The following is a 23,950-nucleotide window of genomic DNA, read 5'->3' as shown; positions in this document are numbered from 1 at the left end:
CCTAAAGGTTGGTGTTGGTGTATTTAATTATGGCAAAGCACACGAGGGCTATCTGCCAAAGGGGAGGGATGCCTTTCGTGGAGGACTTTCTAAGGGAAACTGGCTCGTATACACGTTACACATGGGGAAAACCACGAAAACGCCCATGCAGCCAGCCCGTTCGCGGGATTCGAACCTCGGACCGAACTACCAGTGTTCAGCGACTTTACCGCTCGGCCGCTGGTGGGCCGCAGTTCCTAAAGGAAATTCGGCTCTGTTCGCACTATTTATCGTTATAAAAACCATGAAACCTCTCATACACAGTCAGCTCATTCACTGGGATTCAAATCTGAATCGAAATAACCAGTCTCATCTACCGATCATCGGTAGGCTTTTTCATTTGAGAGCTAGAAAGGTTTCATTATTTTAAGGTTAAAAAGAAAATATTTTCACGAAAACTTTAGCAAGTTAGTTTCATCCTGTACAGTCGAATTTACAAATTTTCACTGGGGCCTAAAATTCTCCAAAGCAGCTGATATATTTGAAACTGCTTCCTAAAAATGCTTATAAAGCTATTTGTTTATTACTCTCTTGAAGTACTCGTAACTTAATTTTCCGAATACTTTTTTAAAGTTATCATTCAGAAACTGAAAGGGCAAAAAGTTTATGCAGGGTTTGAAATTAATGGCAGCTGTGAAGAATAAGAATTTGGTGTAGTTTTGCGTGAAAATAGTGTTCAAGATGTTATAAAAGAAGATAATTCTCTCAGATCAATTTTTTTCCCATGAGTTAGTAGCATTTGAATGAACCATAAGAAACGGGTCATTTGCATCGAGATAAAACATGTGTTCTTTTTTTTTTTCCTACGTTTGCTTTACAACGATACAAAAGCTCAACAATGGCCCCGCAGCTCTGATGCCCTTCGTTTGTCAAGTAATGAGGTAGAGCGAAACGAACATAAACAATGGATTTCAGAAACAGATGTAAATTGATAGTTTTCTAACAATCGTTTGTTATTGTAAATAACGTCTCAGTGTAACGAAAAATGAGTTGCTTGATTTAACAAAAACAGTGTCATTTTTCCGTGACAGTGCAAAAACATGTTGACATGTACAAAGAGAATGATTAAATAACATACAAGTAACTTAACTTTTAATATTGCAAGTAATTTCATTTCTTCAATCATTATATCACTTCACACGATGCAGTAGAGTAAGTAAGTAGATGAAGTTTTCAACCACTGCTTATTTGCAGTTAAGGTACTTTTCCGTTTTGCCGGCGCAAACGATAAAGTCGCCAATAATGATACAACTGATGCCAAATGGAATATCTGCGCTGGTAACCTTTTACACTTCATTTTCAAAACGAGTCGCAGCCATTTCTTACCAGATTGATTGTTTCTTTCAATACTGGCATACAATTGCATAGAATATTTACAAAGATAATTAAATTTTAAGCCCTAAGACCATTCGCGGTAATTAAGTCAATTAGGATACAATCACACAGCTCACCCGCAGGCAAAAATATAGAAAAGGCAAACTCAAGGGTTAAATTTATTAATTCTAACGAGAATGCACTAGCGAAGTAAACCATCTTAAAACTTACATTTTTAAAGAAATAGTAAATTCTGGAAAAAAAGTCTTCATTCTGCAAAAGCATTTTATTAAGAGTTTATCATTCATAATAAATGTTACTTTCTTGACATTTCAAAATGAAACTGTGGAACTTAGAATTACACTGGATTCAGAAAGTGTATAATTAATATAATTATTTAGTATAACCAGACAATACAATGACTTCTTTTAATTTTTAAAGGTTAACGGCAACTACACTTCTAAAGAGATGAGCAATAGAAAAATTACATTTCTAAAAAAAAAAAAAAGTATGAAGAACAGGCTAACTAATTGTTGAGAAGGGAGCCATAGGTTTATAAAATCTCTCAGATATGAGAAGCTTTCTTTGAGAAAAATGCGGATTGCAAGAGCTCTTAATTTGTTTCCTTCTCAAGAGTAGAAATTTTTATTTACTATGTATTATTTAAAACATGAAAATTTTATAATTTGGCAGGCATGATCGCTACTTTAAAATTTTCCTGTTCTTTCGGTAAAAGTTCAGTTTCCCTGATCTGTCGAGGAAAAGCTTACACATCAAAGATCTTACAAAGATCATTTTTAATTTTCCTAGTTTTTTATGAGTGAAAACACTGGAACTGCTTAAGACAGAATTATGAGATAAATGAAATGGAATGAGATAACAGGCAAAATCAGATTTAAAGTATCTGTTTTTTTTTTTTTTTTTTTTTTTTTTTTTCATAATTTCAGATTATCCTCACTCCCAGTTTCAACACTGAAATATTTAAACGCTGAAAAATTGAAACACTAATCACAATATTGCTACGTTATAAAATATATTTCTTGTTTTTTTAAAAAAATATATAAAAAGGATAATGAAAATAAAGCCTTGTTCAAAGGTGAAAGAAATCCAGCACAGAAAAATAAAAACCGATCACATTTACTGACTTTCTTAACAATAAAGTTATGTAAGCATCGTATAATAGCAGATTATTTTCCAAACGTAGGCTTTACTGGAATTCACAGATTCATTATACCTTTTTCTATTGAAGAGGGAGAGGGGGAGGTACAAATTATAGCATTCTGGGACAAAGAACAAGTAGATGCAGATGAAAACTTTCAAGAGTTTATGGACAAAGCATGCAAGAAGGAAATTTCTGTTCTAAGTTTAGTTTGCCATCTAAAATTTATAACTTTATGAAACATGCGAAACACTGCTCAGGTAAACTTGATCGGAATTCAATATTTTGTTTCTTGAGTGCTGATAATATGTTTTGTGACAATAAACAAACAGAAATCAGTTTAACAGTATCTGCTATTGGCAGATACCATTTATTACAAATGTTCTACCACACTATACCTTATTTGAGTAGCGTAAAAACTACAGCTAATGTAAATCCACACCTAAATAAGAATTTAAGTCCGATTCATAATGTTGACTGCGTCTTCTCATGTTACAAAATATCAGATTTAATAATATTTCGTGAAGGTTATACTCATTAAGCGAGGGGGAAAAAACCTTGGATGTTAATAATGGATTTCTGATATAGCTCGGCTGATTTTTTATGGGTAGGTAATGTGCGATCTTGGAGAAAAACCGAAGAATCAAAGAAAAAGCTTAAAAACAAAATCTAAATCCAGTTTAGTGAAGGGAAAACGATGACTACATCATCGCTTATGTTAGTGACTATGGAATCATTCAATAATCCAGTTCCCTCGAGGTCGCGCTGATGAACTCAGCGCTAGTCTTGCAACGTGTTTGTACACATCCTCAGGATTCAGTTCTTCATTAGAATACTCAAAAGGACAGCCGCTCGATCTCCATTGGAATTTCGATTCCCATCAATGGCCTTCATACCAAAAGAGCCGTGGAGCAGAACGCTATTCCAACTTAAATGCGGGTCAAACTCTGAAAAAGATGGAGACAAATTGCAATTCTCTATCCTCCCTTAACTATCTGGTTTTGTTTGAATGGTTTTTTTTCTTTCTTAGCGGCCATGGATTCTTTCAGCGTCCAGAAAGTCTTTCTCTTGTTAGTCAAAATGATGATGCGCTTGGTTAGGAAATTTAAAGACTAGCTATATTATTTCTGAATGACAAAAGTTTTTATTAAAAAGGATCTGATATAAACTCACCCCAAATAAAGTATTTATAATTGACATTTGATAAACACTTACTCTTAAAAAGGAACCGATTAGAAAATATTTTTAAACTTATCATTTCGTGCTTGTTAATTTGTTAAGCACGTATTCTAAACCTTGTCACTAAGGCTTACGATACCTTAATCAGCAACACATTTAGGAAAAGAGTTTACATAGCTTGTACTAGACTGCTTGTATTACACCAAAGCATCTACGGCTATCTGTCTTAAACTCAGAGATGCTTTTATAGAGGACATTTTTATGGAAAAGTGCCTCGTATTTAGGTTCCGTATGGGAAAAAACACGAAAACGTCCACGTTAATAACTCTTTGGCGGGGATATGAACATAGGTGGACATACCAATGTTAAAAAATTTTGAAACTAGTTGGGCTCAGATTTCACATGACATTAACACACTGTGGTATTTAATATTAATAAATGTTTACGGTATTCTAGCCTAAACCGGGCGATTAATATATTCCAGAAAGCAGTCAAGGTTTATCTGCCCTAAGAGAAATACCTTCATGGGTAGATTTCTAAGAGATATTAACTTATGCTTAGGTTAGGGAAAACACCTCGATAACCAATACCTTTCGCAGTTAACTAAATTCGGGCTTACAAATATAGCAAGTAGTCATATCTATATCTATATATAAAATGAAAAGTCTGTGTGTATGAGTGTGCGTGTTTCGTTGGCGCTGCGCGGAAAATAATAGACCTAAGGCTACGAAATTTGGTACATAGGTGCATCTATACAAGAGCCAGTGTATCTCGAAGCGAGTTTTCCAAATTCGAATGAGAATTATTTTATTTTATTTTATTTTATTTTATTTATTTATTTATTTATTTATTTTGATGAAATTGCATCAAATCGATAATTTTCTCTTATTATATCAGCAACAATGGTACGCAGCCATTGTTGCTGATATCAGCACTGTTGCCATTCGGAAAAATGAGGGCGATAATTCTGTGCAGTTTTTAAATTTAATGTTTCTCTTGGATACTGGAGGTTTGTCGAGAGAAGTCGATTGATTAATTTATTTATTAGGATAATTAATATTTGTATTAAGGGATATTGCTTATTTCATTGCAATGTTTTTATATGTAATACATTTTTATTCGATTTGTTTGATAAAGTTGTTCTGCAGAGTAAAATTCTGTGCCGTTTTTAAATTTAATGTATGGTGTTCTCTTTAGGCATTTTCCCGATACATTTAAAAGCCAGACAGAGGATGGCCGCGTAGCGGCTAGTAGGCAATAAAGCGCTGTTGGATCATAGTAGTGAGTCTACTGAAATATTGATATTTTGTAAATACTTCTCTCTATACATGTCCCAGAGATATAAACTTCTAGCTACCCATTTATATGCAATTATGTATATGCAAAATAGGGTAGCTGTGCTACACGTGAGTAATTAGATAAAGGTATTTAACTGTTATGTTATCTAAGCACATATATGAATGAGTTCTCAGAATATAATAGGTTTCGTCCTGAGAAACTCCTCAGTAAGTTTAAAAAGTAGAAAGTCGAAAATGCGTTTAATACGCTTAATCTACTAAATGACACAGCTTAGCCTGTGGTGTAGATTAAATTTACTCAGAATATTAAAAGTAATTTACGTAAGGACATAATATTCTCATACGTTTTTTATAACTTTAGGTTGCTTCATAGAAGTTACTGAGCATTGTACTGAAAATTAAACACAGTGGCCGCAGTGCATTCGCTACATAAACCAATCAATCCATGCAGATCGATCGAGCTACGTTACAAAATTTCCGCAGACCAATCGACAGCTGCTACTGTCATCTCTTCCATTTGTGAAAATAAAAAAAAATTCAATTGCGACAATACCATTTAACAGCCGGGAACCGATCCTGAAACGAATTACTGACTGTTCTGCGGACTTAGCTATTCGGCCATTGACATCGGCATGATGCAATAATGCATAATTCAGTGGAACTATTCAATGGAATTCTGAGGTCTTTCATATGACATTTAGTTCGCGTTTTTATTAAAAAGTTCAAATAGAAATAAAATACATGCCGATACTGGAAAATATTTAAAATTCTGAATGAGATATAAAATTAAGCCACTTCTTTCAGATTCTAAACCATAATTCTAAACCATATTGAATGTACCAAAAATACTAAATCGAAAAAAAAAAAAAAAAAAAAAAAAAAAAAAAAAAAAAAAAAAAAAACCTAGCTAGCTATATTTCAGTTATACCGCTTAGATGCTTTCATAACTGTATAACCATCAGTGAAAGTCACTGAACCTAAATAGAATGGCTCATGCATTTAGTTCAGCTTAACTGTTGCTCTGATATAAATTTCGCAACTTGCGGAACAAAAAACGTTCTGCGTTTAAGAAAACTTAATCATAGGAAGAAAATTATTAATAAACAGAATGGACCTAACACAAGATCTTGTATACAGAAGCCAGAGAATTAGCCAGGAAGGCCTTCTGGAGAGGTTACAGCCGAAAACATCGCGTACGAAAACGTCGCGAAGAAAACAACGCAAGGCGTAAACGTCGTGCTACAAAACATCGTGGGAGAAAACACCGCAGTTCTAAAACATGGTGGTACAAAACCTCGTCGTCGAAAATATCGCGGTAAAAAATAAAGTATCTACAAATCATCGCATGACAATAACATCGCAGACATATATTTTCAGGCTTTAATAACTGTAAATGGATATTCCCATAATGATTTGTGAGCGCAAGATGGAAAGAAGGATAATTTTTACTTTCATATTTTTTATTAGCTAATAAATTTTTGCTGAGAAAATAAGAAGGAAACTTAAGCATAGAAAATGAATGCAACTTAATACAATTTTAAACCGACATAGTTAACTAACAAAGGCCGTTAATAAATCATTTTTATAAAGTTTTTATTGGTAAATTTTCATGAAAAGTATAATCTGTAAGTTGCATTTAATTTTCTATGCTTAAGTTGCCTTCTTACTTTTTCAGCAAAAATTTATTAGTTAATAAAAAACTGTGAAAGTAAAAATTATCTTTCTTTACATCTTGGGCTCACAATTCATTACGGAAATATCCATTTACAATTATTAAAACTTGAAAAAAAGCATGTCTGCGATTTTATCGTCATGCGATGATTTATAGATACTTTATTTTTTACCACGATATTTTCGACGACGATGTTTTCAAACTGCGAAGTTTTTGAACAGCTTTATTTTCGACGTCGATGTTTTGTACCGTGATGTTTTAGAACTGCGATGTTTTCTCCCACGATGTTTTGTAGCACGACGTTTTCGCCTTGCGTTGTTTTCTCCACGACGTTTTCGTTCGCGATGTTTTTGTCGCGATGTTATCGGGGGACACCTTCTGGAGATTATGTCCGATAATAATAATAATGCGTGATTATGGCAAAGCCTCGAGGGCTATCTGCCTAAGGGGAGGGATGCCTTCGTGGAGGACTTTCTAAGGGAAACTGGCTCGTATACACGTTACACATGGGGAAAACCACGAAAACGCCCATGCAGCCAGCCCGTTCGCGGGATTCGAACCTCGGATCGAACTACCAGTGTTCAGCGACTTTACCGCTCGGCCGCTGGTGGGCCCTGATTATGTCCGAACCCATCAGTCTTTTCAGTCTTAGCGCGAGAATGTTGGTAGGAATCAGCCGTCGATTCCACAAGGGAAAGAGACAAAACACTAACAATTCGAAGCCTTTATAGCCTCACCAACCACGGCATCACTGCAAGCGGCTACATCTTGTAATATTAACACGCATCTTCTTGATAACAAATTTAAAATTATAGCGAAATTGTCTGCCATTTTCCTTTTTACCAATAAACAATAAATAAAATAAAACTTTTAGTGAAACTATTGATTATTCCGAAAGAAGAATTTCATCTAAACAAGGGGTACAAATGAACGTGCTTAGAAAACTTACAAGAAATATTAGTATGCGCCTTTCGCATCTTTGTTGTATTTGGGAAGTATTATATCGATCTCCTATGTGTGTGAAACCACTTGTCATTATTTATATAAAAAAGGTACTATTCTGTTACCGAGGCCGGGTTAAAAAATTTATGTATGTATGTATGTCTGCATGGATTAATGTGTGTGTGCATGCATGTATATATGTACGTAGGTATGTGTGTGCATATACGCACTTACATGCACATGCATACATACACATGTACTTGCACATACATACATACACATATACATGCACATACATACATACATAGACATATACATGCACATACATACACATAAACATACAATACATTTCTAAATTTGGTTCTGATAACAGAAGAATGCCTAAAAAATACTAAATATGAAGCGAAACTCGAACAGGCTTCTTCTAATGCTTTAAAAGGTATTTAAAATAACAGTAAAATGTGTGCCAATACTGGAATTAAACAAAAATTCTTTGAAATCTGCAATTAAAGCTACACAGGAAAGGAATTATAATCATAAAAACACTTACAATACCTTCTTTATAAACTTTAAATTATTATTAAGACAACCCTTTAGAAATTAAAATCCATAACAATGCATAAATATAAAATTTCGGACTAAAATGCATAACGATACATAAATATAAAATTTCAGTTTAAGTGAATAAGTACTTACTTTCATTTGAAGTTAAATAATTTTCTCTAGAAACATCCTCACTGGAATCTTCTGCAGCGGCATCATCCAAAGTTTCGTAAGTATCGCAGTTTATCACAGCAGTATTTTCAATATCTTGATCGTTTACATCAGTTTCCTTTTCGTGTTCGTAATGGCTGTTCGATTCAAGAACTACGTCGTCTTTCGAGCTATCGTCACCAAACTTTGTTTCCTCGCAACCAGATTGAAACTGAACTTGTTTCTTCCTCTGCGCTTCTTTCAATTCGGTTGTATTTCGAAAGACTCTGGTAGCATCCTCGAGTTCTTGAATTGCATTGTCACGCCTTTTTTTCTTTTTTAGAATAGATTTTAACTCATTTGATGAAGAAGAAGTCCACGTAGGATAATCTGAAGACAATGTACCTCCGCTACTGCTACAGTCACTTGAAGATTCGTACTTAGAGTCCTGCTTCAAAGTGAGCTCCGGATTAGAGGAGATGTCATTTTCAGACTCGGGAGAACATTCTTTATATGAATTATATCTTTCTATGTCCTCTAGGCTTTGCATAAAATCCCTATCGTTATCACAGTCTGTGAGATCTGACATACTTAAAGGCGGTAAAGAATGTTTATTAGAATTATTTACATTAATACTGGGAATGTAGGTGTCATCTGAAAGCAAAGAGGACATTGACTTTGATATTTCTCGAGAATTATATCCTAGGCCGTTATATGATTCATCAGAAGACTTCCGTGTAGGAGGTGGTGAGTATGTAAACCTAGGATCTCTCTGTTTATGGTTAATTACAGTAGCATCATCACTGTCATCACTGAAGTCGTAATCGGGATCTGGTATACAGACCGATTCCTCCGAAACTGACATCTTTCGCCATCGGGCTCCCTCAAATTCGACGTTATCATCCTCTATATCATTTGAGGAATCACAAGTAATAGTTAAATCTGGGGATTTAGATCTATTGTTTTCAGTGAAAATTCTTTGTCCGCCAACCAAAACGCTATGTGATTCGCTGTATATGCAGTTTTCGCTTTGAGACTTCTTAAATTTAGAGGAGTGTTTTTTGTTCGCAATCAGTCTGGACGATCCACTGGATGAAGAAGAGAACTTCGATTTTTTCTGAAGTTTAAGCCATCTGACGTGGTTCATTTTAGCAATTGCGTTATCACTAAGGTTGTCATCTATATCACTATCATCTATTTCAGTAACAGATGGAATCGCGGTAACTTTCTTTATCAGATCATATGCTGTCACATCACATTCCAGTATGGATTTTCTAGAGATCTTACCGGAATCACTATTGGATATATTTTTGTTGAATACAGAATTCTTGAACTTAGAAGTTCCTGCTATACATTTTTTATAGCCAGACATTCTACTGGTCGATTCGGGCTTCACTTCAATGTTCTCATCCGGAATGCCTGTGGGTTTCACTTTCTCAGAATTGATGGGCGGGCGTTTTGACGCTAACGGACCACCATTGGCAGATCCATTGGCTGTAAAGGCACTAGTGCAGTACTTGCATCGAGGCTGATGTCTTGAAGGTTTAATATGAGATCCATCATGAGTTGGCCGCCGTCGCACCATGCACAAGCAAGGAGGTCGAGGCAACATCTCCACTGGAGGAGGGACAGTGAACACTTAAAAAGAAACATGAACACATAAATAAAGTAGTATTTTGACAACATGCTTATAATAAACATAAATTACATGTACTGTGTAATTACAGAGTCTGTTAATACATATACATTTGAAATAAATCTTTACCTAAGATTTCTGAAACAGAGATTGTAAACACGAGATAGATAAGTAGAAAGCTTTTTCTAGCTAATCTTATATGGTGGATGCTTAGAAATGAGAATATTTTCGGGAATTTATTATGAACTCAGATGGAAAGTTCTTAGAGTCATATTTATAAAACTTGAAAGAAAAATTATATAACTATGTTTAATGTTTTCAGATAACATCAACTGAAGTACATTCAGAGAGGAAATTACATTCAATTCGATAAATGCCCTCTCGATAACCCAGTTGGTGACCTAATTTGCACAACTCCTACCGATAGATGCTTTATTTTATTTATTCATTTATTCAATTTTTGAATGTGTGTTTTATTTAGTTTCTGAATATCACGTGGCAAAAATGGAACAAAACTTAGGTATTTTTGATAGAGTTTCACAAGAAAATAATCACTCAGACTTAAGTATGCTATCAGTGGCCATTACAATGAAAGTGTATGTGTTATTCCAGCATATTATGCAATACGCATTGTGTAACTTTTATACTATCCAGTGACAGACGAGTTTGATGAATCATATGCTAACTAATTTATAATTAACTTGCATTTACTATACTCTATTAACGCTTTTAATATATGAAGACTTATTAGGTTGAGCGTTCTGTGCAGCCACCCGTATAAGACTTACGGGTGTCTTATATGGGTATATGTAAATTTTACATGGTACTAGAAGGCATTATCTAGAGAGATGATGCCTTATAGTACCATGTAAAATGTACCTGCTTATTAATTTAGAGGCTTGTCTTTCAAGCTCTGTGAATACAACTTTATATCTAAGTTACAAATTCTATACTATACTAAATCACTAAAAGTATTCCCATCATTTTGTAAATATCCAGTTTTTATTTTTTTGATTAGAAAGCGGTAACCTGTATTTACGTAATGTTTAAACATGGTTGTAATGAAAGCCAGGAGCTTGACAATAATTCTTCGATATAAATATTATTCATTGCGTCCGTGAAGTGTCAATCATTTTGTAAATACATGGGCGTAAATACCAAACGTTTTGCTGTTACAACGATCAACTTGCTTTGGTTACTTTGGTATTATCACAATCACCTTGGTAGAAGCCGCCAAACTGTGGCATTAATGCGCACAACAATTTTTCTGGTAACCATATAGCTAACTGTAAATTTGAATAAGCAACGTTGCCCTTTTCGTACATGCTGTTTTGCTTGTATTTAGAAGCTCTAAAGGCAAACTGCGATATTTTTGAAATATGCGCTGAATTTTGAAATATGCGCTTGTGGGATTTGCCTGAAAACGAAAAAAAGTTCTGTGAAATGTGTGCACGAATGTAATATTTTGTCACAAAGGCAGGAATGCTCAGATTCGCATTTAATGATTGTATTTTTGGAAAAGAACCTTTTTTGGATATGCAACGTGAAAAAGCGTGACGAACACGTCGGCATTCGAAGCTATAATTGGTTCGAAAACAGTCGCTTGCTATTTACTTCAGCAGTCAGATTTATACATTGCTGGAGCGAAGAATTAATGAGTGTTGTAAGAGGGGTTTTATTGGATGGGGTCATAAAAGAATCCTTTATAGTGTAACAATAATTTATTAACAGGTTTAAGTTACACACGGACTTCACATTTAATTTTAAGATTATTTCAGAGCAAGAGTTTGATACAACTTAACAGATTCATAACTTGGCCTTTACTGAAGTATTTCTCTGGGTAGTCACCAGAGGGCACCCTCGTTGCTACAGTTAGTCCAACATAGTTTATATTAAAGAATTGGTTGCAGTGTTAAATTTTGTTTGGAAGAGTTAGAAATGGCCGGTAAGACTGTAATAGATTGTTATAATTACCTGCGGGAGATACCGTTTGTTAGTTTTATAAATAGGTTTTGGGAATAAATATCGAACTTAAGTTAAAATATGTACCTAATAACATGCATGATATGAAACAGCTTTCTTCGATTTGAAACTACCGGTATTCTTCTGTTATCAGGACGGATTCAGAAATGTATATATGTATACGAATATATCAGTACTCACACATAAGACTGTAATAGACTGTTATAATTACTTGCGGGACATACCGTTTGTTAGTTTTATAAATAGGTTTTCGGGATAAATATCGAACTTAAGTTAAAATATGTACCTAATAACATGCCATGATATGAAACAGCTTTCTTCGATTTGAAACTACCGGTATTCTTCTGTTATCAGGACGGGTTCAGAAATGTATATATGTATGCGAATATATCAGTACACACACATACGTACGTACATACGTACATACATACATACTTACATGCGTCCATGAGCACATAAGAGAAGAGTACCAAATTACCAATCTTTTTCTTCTTCAAAAAATCGTCAAATTGCGCCAACGTGGTTGCGATAATACCAAAGTACCTTTACGTTTTAACAACATTTAACGAATTTTAACTGTACAGTACTCGTAACTTAAGGTACTGCAGTTTTAACTAAGCTTTTTAAAATATGCATTGTATTAGTAGAACACACAGTTTCAAAGTTTTACATTTTTACCATTGAAAACAGAATGAATTAACGAATTCTTGAATCAGCATAAACAATGTACCTATAATCTGAATTATGGCTATTTCATTGAGAATTAAACTACTTTCTTATCAACTTGACAAAATCTGCATAGGAGTATTAGCAGCTGTATAATAACGTTCAATGTAATTAATAATAAGCACTTTAAAATTATAAAGAAATACGTACTTTGGCAGTCATCAACTAGTTTATTAACATTATTAAAGAGTGCACAGCTCGCATCAAGAACTGTAATTTGGGAGATGTAAATGTCTGTAGAAGGAAAATCAAATTTATGAAAGTTGTCTAAAGTAAAGCAAATTTGATAATTATCGGCACATTATCTGTAAATGATAATGTTTATTTTTTAGTCTGGTTAGGTACTGTATTAACTAGAATTTGCTTGTGCATTAAACCACGCCAGTAATATATTGGATTTTAAGTCAACACAAATTTCTTATTAAATAATGAACTGGATTTTATTTTAGAGTAAAGTAATGGAAGTATGAAACGTGACATGAAGTACAGTTATATTCTATATACTGTTATGCACAACTAAATTTCATTGCTTTATGCTACAAAGCTTACTGTGTGTAACCAAACAATGACTGGATATAGATAAATTCAGAGAAGCTTAAATTAAATTGGAAACTTTTTTAATAAATGTTTCTAATTAAAGCGAAATCTGAAGTAACTTAAATCTAAATTTTGTGTGTTTCCATCGTATAAGAAAACATACATATAGTACATGTGATGAAAGGGAGTTTGCCATACACTACAGATAATTTTTATTTAACTTAAAAAATAAAGAGAAGATGCAATACAGAACCTGCTTTTTATAATACACATATTATCGATCTTACTTTATTTTATAATTCTTGAAATGTTAAACACTAACCTAGGATTCTTTGTAAACAGCTTAAGTGAAATTCCTTAATTTACAACAATTATAAATTTACTAAATTTTTTCTCTGATATTTATGACTGAAAGATAACACGCTTGCGGGATTATCAAGATCAGAAAAATACCCTGATTAAACGAAAGGGTACTTACGTATTATCCCATCGATCGTTGGCAGAAATTTCGGCAATGGTTGCCAATCGTTACTGCGGAATTCTGAAGGACACGAAGCCCATCAGCGATTGAGCGGTAAAGTGGCTAAACACTGGTAATTATGTCCGAGGTTCGAATTCCGCTAATGGGCTGGCTGTATGAGCCTTTTCGTGGTTTTCCTCATGTGTAACGTGTATACAAGCTAGTTTCCTTTAGAAAATTCCCCACGAAGTAGGTCCTCCACGCTATCTGCCTAATAGCATCCTTCTTAGGCAGATAGCCCTCGAGGCTTTGCGTTATCACATAAACCAAACACAGGACACGGCCATCCATAACTGGCTCTGAATCGCGCTAGTTGGCCGAACGACTGTATTAATAAGTACCAACAAAAGTTTTTTAATTAGCATATCTTGCTATTTATTTATTCTGCTAAGCGCATTTTTCATACAAAAAAAGTGTATTTATTTTTACTCTTCTTATTTCAAAGCTTTTTAACTGATAATGACGAAATAACTTTCTTGTTCATGCATTCTGAATGATCACAAACGATGCAGGTACAGAAAACCATACTTTCTTTACTTCTGGTTATTTTCAGTCAAGAAATAACACTTCAATTGCAAAACAGACAGAATTTATACATGAAAGGCTTCAGTTTGAAGACTAGTTGACAAGTTTGTTGCTTTGTGTTGCACATAACTAAGAATACCAAATTTGATAGTTAGTATGAACTTTTGAACAGTTTAGATATTAGACGAATATAAAACACGAGCATTCAACACTACGGTTAAACATTTTTTTGGAAGATTCTGAATAAGAAAAAAAGAATAAAATATGAACCAATTAATAAAGTTAATTCAGAGATTGAGTGAGTCAGTCAGATTATTGGCGCAAAACCAAAGATGATTACAGTGCGCCTAACGCGAGGTAGTATGATCTAATTTGATGTATTAAAAACAAATTATTAATAAACAGAACAGGAACGTGGACAAATGTTCCAAATTCAGAGGATGGACGCATAGAAAAACAAGGTAAAAGTACACAAGTGTTAAACATAAAAATACAATACACAAATTTCAAATCAGATTAGATCAGGTAATAAAAGCCAGTCTCTCTTAAGTAGTAAAATAAATGACAATTGACCTCTCTTCCGATTAAACGGTCGAGAGGTAAGTCACAGCTATTAAAATATTTCTGACGAAGATTATTAAAACTTGGACGCTGAATTAAAATATGACGGACAGACAGACAAACATTACAATTTAAACAAATAGGCTCATTCTCAGCTTTCAGAAGGTAGTTATGTGTCATATGGTTAATTCAGAATAAACGTTAATGACAAAATAAATGTAATTGCAATATGAAATAATAAATTCATAAAAGACCAATCATAAAATTAATAAAAATATATGAAGGAAATAAAAGAAGCATATTGTCGCGAAACAAAATACATCGATTTAATTAAAGTGACAATGCAATCGGAGGTACAGAAAGTGAATCCATCAAAAAATAAATAAATAAATAAATAAAATAGCACGCTATAATTTAAAAATCAGAAATATAATTGAAGGAATTGAAGTAAAGAATATGCAGTGAATTTCTTCAATCTATTTTTAATTCAGTGATATGAAATCAAAACCATCACAAATAATTTAGGCTATTTTATTCTGTTTTTCCCACAGATAAATTTTTTAATAATTTAGCATATAAAATTCTTTTTTATAATAAAACTTCAAAGAATAAACGAACAATACGCTTCAGGCTTTCTAAATGAAATATTTTTGGTATATCTTCATGATTTTTCACTTTGGGAGACCAAGAATTTTTTTTTTCAAATTTAGAGGTTATATAAAACAATCAGTAACTATAGATGTTACACATAAGGAAAACCTCGAAAACTAAAGCCATGAAGATTTTTTAGTTTCAAAATTTAAGGTTTTGAATTTAAACTAATTATTGTATTTTTCGTTACACCGTTAGCGTAGCCTACAAATGAATATAACACAACAGAAAAATAATTATCGTGCATTTTTAAGAAATTATTTTGCACTTAAAAGATCATAAATTCTCCTAGAATTGGGCTATAATAACAGATAACCAGAAGTTCCTTCCTACATTCAAGAAAACCCAATTTCAAAAATAGGCTATGTTAAAAAAATAACTCAAAGCAATCTTTACCTTCTTTGGTAACATCCTCATACAATGTTTCTCTCCATTCATATGCTTCAACAGGGTGCACATCTCGGTGGCATCCTCTATTGAGACTTCTCACAGAAGCGTACCACGTATCCGAAGGGCCATAGATAGCATGGTAATGAGGAGCCCTCAGAGCACCGTAGATTGCACTTGTCGAATGTGCAGATACTGATCCATATTTATCCTTATAATGCTTAGCATACGCTGGAATATCCATGTGGTCAGGTTTCTTGCTAGATTCCTTGTTTTTCTTCTTCGGGATGGCAGGGAGATGCCGCTTGAAGCGTGCCAGTGCTACGGCTTTTGGGGGTGTCTGCGCCCAGTACTGGGGAGTACCGGTCTCATAATGGAGACGCCGGTAGCGGTCTTCCATAATTATGTCGCGCGTACGAGATAATGACGCCTCGACTTGTTGACGAATACCGTCCATCGAGAGCTACATTCTGAAAGAAAACATACTAAGCATTAAAAAATGTTTCAATACATGATGTATTATAATTTTTTACCATCCAAAAATCATTTCTACTGTATACTAACAGGTGAAGCTAATATCTCAGAGCTCTTAGTATACCACACACTAACATTTATTCTACTAAGAACTATACATTAACAGGTCTAAACGCAGTAGGATGAAAAAATATTGCGAGTACCACAGTTAAAAGAAGTAAAAAAAAGACGAATTTAAGCAATTTCTGTATTTTCAATGGAGGGTATAAGAATATGTTAAAACTAAGAAATTAGATTTCATTCTACTACTGCGATGAATCCATTTCAAAATCATTTCAGCGGCATTCAAAGCTGTTTAAACATTATTATAAAAATCTATGAGTTTTCACATTGACATAAATGTACTACGATCATTTTATAGCAACTTTAATCATCATAGCATTTTTATATAATATATAATATTTTCTCTGAACGTAGAATAATGTTTATTTTAGCTCTTATCCTGATTCACTGAGGCAGGCAATTTTTTTCCTGCAAGGTTATCTTATTCCTGCACTTATTCTTGTTACTGTAGATTTCAAACTTCCATCACGCTTAATGAGGTACCAGTTTTTTTTTAAGAGTCGAATAAAGGTCTATCAGTGACACTGCACAAAGCTTTTTACAACATCTTTTCTATGTCTATTAAGTGGAATTTTTCAGAATGTAAAACTTTGACAGCTCAATTTTAAAACAATTTTGAAAAAAAGTTTTAGTAGTTAAAATAATGAGCCCTTCTAAAATAATTCATGAATTTTAGACATAATCAACTATTTTATTTATTAGTATTTGATAAATTACAGGTAGATATGAATATTAAATTATAATAAATAAGAATTATCTGCTAACAGCAAAAAAAAAAAAAAAAAAAATCACATTGAAAGCGAAACAGACCATAGTAAAATTTAAAATTAGGCAAAACTGCAGCATTATTTTGCCGTACATTTTGAATAGAACTCAGCTGATTTCGAGAATGATCAGATCCAAGTCCCTCATCTTTAGGAGGAAAACAGTTCTGCCACACGAACAAAACTGAAAGAAATTTCTCGAATATGGCAGTCGGTAGTAGAATTTTCTTTGCTCTTGAACTGGAGGGACACGAGTCTGACCGCCGTCCATATCGATAAAGTTTTATACAAAATCTACATCAAAATAAGGTTGCTATATTTCCTAATTTTAAATTAACTTTTTAATAAAATACTTGGAATGCTAGACGCAATTTTAATATGTGTAGTGTCTTTTTTGATGTAAAAGAACTGGGCTTATCTATTAGAGATAAGGCTATTCGAATATGGTAAAGCACGCAAGGGACATCACTCTAAAAGGCTTACTTGATTATGGCAAAGCACTCGAGGACTATCTGCCTAAGGGGATGGATACTTCCGTGGAGGACTTTCTAACGGAAACTGGTATACACGTTACATATTGGGTTTGGTTTGGTTTATTTAATTATGGCAAAGCACACTAAGGCTGTCTCCCTAAGGGGAGGGATGTCGTCGTGGAGGGCTTTCTAAGGGAAACTGACTCGTATACACGTTACACATGGAGAAAACCATGAAAACGCCCATGCAGCCAGCCCGTTCGCAGGATTCGAACATCGGACCGAACTACCAGTGTTCAGCGACTTTACCGCTCGGCTGCTGGTGAGCCCCGTTACATATTGGGAAAAACCACGAAAACGCCCAGGCAGCCAGCCCGTTTACCGGTTTTCAAACCTTGAACTGAACCACCAGTGTTCAGAGACTTTACCGCTTCGCCGCTGGTGGGCTCTATCTAAGAGGAAGGATGCATTCATAGGGAACTTGTTGAACAAAACTGGTTCGTATTCACATTACACACTGACTGGAAAAACCACGAAAAGCAATCATGCAGCCAATAAGTTTGCCTGGAATCGATTCCGGGTCGAACTCCCGGCATTCAAAGCTCCACTCGGCCACTGGTGGGGCATCTTATCTCTACGAATCAAATGAAAAATGCACCTTGGGTACAGTCATTTATAGTTATGTTTATTGTAGATTCATATCATTACATGGGAGAAGCCTAAAAAAGTTGTAGAGTTTCGTAGTCGAGAGTCGTTTGTTTTGTCAGGAAATAAAATCTAAATTGCAAATTATCAGTTTCAATGAAATCATTCCGTCAACCAGGAAATGAATCATGTTTATGGCGAGTATAAATTTAGAGATTACTTTTATTGTTTTGCCTTAAGTAAAATATTCAAAGTTAAAAACCTAGCATATTATCATTTATTATTCGAACACTTTTGAATGAGGATACGTAAATCTTCCTTGATGAGACACTTGATTTTTCTGAAAGAGAAAGGAAACTTTTATATTGATAGCTGCAAATTTACCGTAACCGACATTCAAGATTTTCATTAACTGAAGACAAAATATCACCATTGAATTTTTCAGTAACAATTGCAAGCAATATATTTACACAATGTAAAATGAATATGTTTCACGCAACTCTCAGTGATTCCAAAATCAGTCATGCAGGAACAAATAGAACTTGAAGTGAAAGTTGGTAATAACAAATAGTATTGAAATACTAAGTAAAAGAAAGTTTCAGTTTCTGCCCTTTGCACAATGAGCGTAGAATAACAAATAACTGCAACGGCCATATTCCTCTAAGCTATGTCCGCCATCAACACAATGGTCTGTCTGTCTATCTAGCCTACATGCCGGTATACTAGACTGCTTTTTATAGTTAAAAATTATGAAGAATTGAGGAAGAAAATGGAAGTGAAATTTTTTTATTAATTTAGGTACTCTAAATTTATTGAAGGCAAAAGCTGGGTAGCTTTACAATCAATATTCTTACAGTAGTAGGTCAAAATAACAAAGGTAAATAAACACATTAAATTTCTCACAAATAATTTTACTTCAAACTTTTGACAAGCTTCTCGAATGTAACTCGTGAATGACGATAAGAGTTAAATTAAGGAAAATTATGAGGAAAAGATGAAAAAATATTGAAATATTGAAAAATTATTCTTATTGAAAATAAGAATAATTTTCAATAAGAATAATTTCATTAGATAAATAATTGACCCATGCTGAAGATTTGCTTGCAAAGAAAAACAAGAATTTCATAAATTTAATGTGCGAAAAACATCAATACGAATAAGATCCAGCTTTGTCAATTGCTTTCTTCTTTTAATAAACAAACCCCTGTTTTCAAGGTAAGGAACTACCCATTCTAGGCTAAAATTTTAACTGTATAAAGGCAAAAATATCAAACATACTTTTCTATTTGTAAAATAAATCAAATTCTATTTAAAGCATTTAAATCATCGTTTAATCATTCGATTGTTACCTCGTATGTATTAGGTGAAGCAAAATAATTTTCCGCTCTATTTTACTGGAGCAATAAGGGATAGACATTTCTTTCTGAATAACTGAACATAGTATATGGATGTTTAACTTTTTACCTCGAATGTGACTTCAAGACCATTTGCTTCTTCTGTTAAAACTATTTAATTAAGAACTTCCAACACAAAAGGGTAATTTTAAGTCAAGAATAGCTAAAATGTTAAAAAATGCAAGAGAAGCACATCAATTTTCATCACTGAAATTTCACGAAACTTAACCTAAATTCAGTGTTGGTTTTAATGCGAAAGTTTTACTTCAGACAGAATAATTACCACAAACACGACAAGGGCCTAAAGAGAGAAGTGCTTTTATGAAGAGTTTCTTACGAGAAAATAGTTCAGTTCACACTACACATGGGGAAAACAGCGAAAATCCCATGCTGCCAGCCCGTTAATAAGAAATCGGGGTCAGGGCGAACTATTCAGTAGTCTTTTTCACACACTTGTATACTTCAGTAGATTCAACGAAGCGATTATCCCTTCATAGAACGCAAATATGATGGCAATGCACTGTAATTCAGTCGCCTTTAAGCAGATATTGTTTCAGACCCGAATTCGAGAGCCTATCAGCAGCCGAGCGGTAAGAACCCTAAATACTGGTAGTTCGACTCCGCTTCCACGACGAACAGGTTGGTTGCATGGGATTTTGCGTGGCTTTTATCCTGCGTAACGTGAATACAACCCACATTCCCTTAAAAAGACCTCCACAAAGGCGTCCCTCACTAGAGGCAGATATCTGTCAAATTTCTTTGCGTTAATATATTAACCTAATCGAACAAGACAAAAATTCTTGAAAAATGCGTTATGTTTCTTGTCAATGAGATTAAATATAAAAATAAATGCCTCTAAACTATACGAAAAATTTCAACTGTTTGGTCAAATTTCTGGGAAACTGTCCAGTTTCATTACAATCTGTCAACTTTTAGTGATCATTTTGCTTCTGATTCTCCTTTTCTTTGAATTGTTACATAACTTGTTTCCCCCCCCCTATTTCATTCCATTTTGCTGAGCAGATAGCACTACTTATAACGACCGATCTTGATTCAATTTTTAGTTTATTTAATTTAAGGACGCATAAATGGAATACTACCTCCTGTGAACTGGGAGGCCAAACTGGCCCACCAGCGGCCGAGAGGTAAAATCACTGAGCATTGGTAGTTTGGTCCGAGGTTTGAATCCCGCGAACGGGCTGGTTGCATGGACGTATTCATCGTTTTTCTCCATGTCTAACGTGTATACGAGCCAGTTTCCCTTAGAAAGTCCTCCAAGAAGGCATTCCTTCCTTTAGGCAGTTGCCCTCGAGTGCTTTACCATCATTCAATTAACCTAATTAAACCAACCGTGTAAACTAGACCTTTTGTAAAAATGCATTATGTAGTAATAATTAGTTCCTTTCTGTACAAGAGAATATTTTATCAGATCAAGCAGCATTGTATACTACAAATAATGTATGAAAGTCTTTCTTAAATATTTGTTCTTAACAAATTGGTTTCAATTGTATAAGAGAGTAATATTTCTCATTTATCTTCTTATATATGTTTCATTCTTTTATTTATATGTTACATTCGCACTTTCATATGTAACATACTGTATTATTTTGCGACATGCGTGTATAGTATCATATAGATTTAGTTAAGTAGCTGATTTTACATCTATTTTGCAATGGGTTTTATAGTATCACTAGTACGGATGACTAATGGTAATAGACATCCGCACACAATTTATCTTGCAACGTAATTTTGACTGTAGAATTCGCGCACAATAATTATGCTGCTTAAAAGTTTTAGGATTATTTGTATTTTACTAGATTATTACTATCACTCATTTGTCCACATCTCGACAGATAGTAGATTTCCCCGCTGGGCATATAATTCTGTTTTGTTCATCTCCGTGGTCGGAAGCTCACTTGCTGAAAAAGAAAGACTTGTATCTGTTTTTATCTTTTGAAACGCATACATACTCCACTAAAAAGCAGAGCTAAATTATTTAATATTCCAGTTTGTAAAGGTTTTAAACACAATTTTAGCATACGATACTAATGTAAATAAGAAAAAAATCATTGACTTGACCGAAAAATCAGATACGAGACTGCCTTATTTCATTTAGTCATCAAATTGTTATTGTTTTCGATTATGAGGAAGCTCACAAGGGCTATCTGCTTAAAGAGAAGGAAAACATTAACTGGCTGTATTCAGATTATATAGAGGAAAACCTCTCAAGCAGTCAGCCTGTTTGTCAGCCAAACTACCAGTATTCCACAGTCTTATCGCTCTGCGCTGCTGGCGCAATTTGCATTAAAATATGCAAACGAAACTGCGAGAAAACAAAAATGTTAGATTACAATGCAATTGTTTCTAGTGCTAAGTAAGAAAAGGTTATCAAGGTTGTATGTTAGTGTTAACAATGTAATGTTGTGCTCATCGACCTCATCTGAATTATCTCAATCCAATAAAAAAATGGTTTACTAGCGATGAGCGGTCACTTAAGACTGATGGTTCGACCTGAGCTCGATTTCAGGCGAACGAGCTGGTTGCATGAGCGTTTTCGGGGTTACCTGGATACGAGCCAGCTTCCCTTAAATTCCCCCTCCACGAAGGCATTCTTTCCCTTACCCAGGTAGCCTTAGCGGTGATTTGCCATAATAAAGTAAACAAAACCCATAAAACTTATTATTCGAGAGCAAAATAATTTAAATAACTAAATTTTCTGCATCTACGCAACAGTTATAACAACTTAACACAAAATTTATAAGCATTTATAAGCTTAGCAAGCAAAAAGGTCTAATGAGAATTCGTTTGAGTTAGTTTGATTAGGCAAAGCACGTGAGGACTAGCTGCCTAAGGAAAGGGATGTCCTCGCGGAGGACTTCTTAAAGGAAACTGGCTCGTATCCACGTTACACATGAGAAAATCACAAAACGACCACGCTGCCAGCCCGTTCGCAAGGTTTTGAAATTAGGAAAATACAGATATAATTATCCATATTCAGCGACTTTAACACCTGCTGGTGAGCCTCAATGATATATGTCACATGTCTGCTGATTAAGTGTTTTTGTTCTGTGACGTCATATGTTATATTTTAAGACATTATCACAATGCCATATTCGCATTTCCTGAAAATAATAAAATAAATATAGCGAGCGTATTACAAAGAAGCATTCCCAGTCAAGCAACATGTATATTCATTTACTTTTAATACCAAATTTAACCTTATATTCTTCAAAATCCCCTCTTTTTTAACACAAATACTAATTCGTTATATGTCTGCAAGTGGTATGTCGTAGTTTCCTGTATAAGAGTTTCAACTAAATCTGCTAGAAATAAGTTAGCACACCATTAATTTTCTTCGATACTCAATAATACGCATTATATCACCTTAGATTATAGGTTCCAATAATCCCAGTTAGGCATACATTTCTCCAATAAAAAGATTTTTAAACATTCCATTCAGTTGCAGAACTACAGTTTTGTGTTATGTGCCTTTTTTTCACCAAGCCCTTCAGTTATCAAAGCTAAGAAAGTGGTTTAGACTACTTTAGGACTTTTAATCTCTTGAGTGGCGGAAAAGTACCATTGTTACAAAAGAGGCTAAAGACGTGGTCTTGAAATCCTATTTTAAAATGAGAAAGAAGTTGATAACAGCAAAGCATGCATAAGCTATCTGCTTGGTTGGAGCTGAGTTTCTGAAGGATTTTCTAAAATTTTCTCATTTACTTTAAACAGGGCAAATATTTTATGAAGAGCATATTTTGAATCTGAAATTTCACAGCTAGAGAAATTAATTTGTTGGAAGTGCATATATCCACAAAACTGACATATTACTTCCTCTCTCCGCTTTCCATAGATTTTTAAACAAACCTTTTCAGCAGAATAAGCATTTATTAGATAATAAGATAATAAGTATAACACATTCCCGTTTTTTAGAGGATTGTCTAATTATAACCACTTAAGTTTAAATATTTTTCATAGCAGCAAAGTTAAGTGTCGCTTGAAGTGTTAAGTTTTACTTAAAATAAATCTACGCTTATCAAAATATAGAACACTTTGCAGTTATGTAACTTTACTTAAAAACACTTTTAATGGCATAAACCAAAATCGCTGCCGAATATTTCTCAACAGTTCGATGTATGCGGAAATAGAAAAGTATACATAAAACTCATAGACAAGTTTAAAAAAAGAAGCATTGTAGCTAATTTCCTTGTCCGAAAAATGGAGTAACACTGGTTTGGTCATTGCTCTAAAATCG

The 23,950-nt window shown here is 34.0% G+C and overlaps 1 protein-coding gene across 2 annotated transcripts in view; it reads right to left on the bottom strand.

Annotated features, from left to right (window-relative positions):
- LOC118190092 (uncharacterized) overlaps positions 1–23,950 on the bottom strand; it is a 239,820-nt gene that overhangs the window by 94,696 nt on the left and 121,174 nt on the right. For both annotated transcript variants that reach the window (XM_035360789.2, XM_035360790.2), the window contains exons 3-4: positions 15,832–16,292; positions 8,300–9,934 (exon numbers count right to left, since the gene is read on the bottom strand). In XM_035360789.2, coding sequence (XP_035216680.1) covers positions 8,300–9,934; positions 15,832–16,279 — 2,083 coding nt within the window. In that variant the 5' untranslated portion in view covers positions 16,280–16,292. The remainder of the gene's footprint in view (positions 1–8,299; positions 9,935–15,831; positions 16,293–23,950) is intronic.

Source organism: Stegodyphus dumicola, chromosome X2, assembly GCF_044657685.1.
Source record: "Stegodyphus dumicola isolate Sdum_Otavi_A_Nest chromosome X2, ASM4465768v1".
Lineage (NCBI taxonomy): Eukaryota > Metazoa > Arthropoda > Arachnida > Araneae > Eresidae > Stegodyphus > Stegodyphus dumicola.
This window is presented reverse-complemented; position numbering and strand designations above follow the sequence as displayed.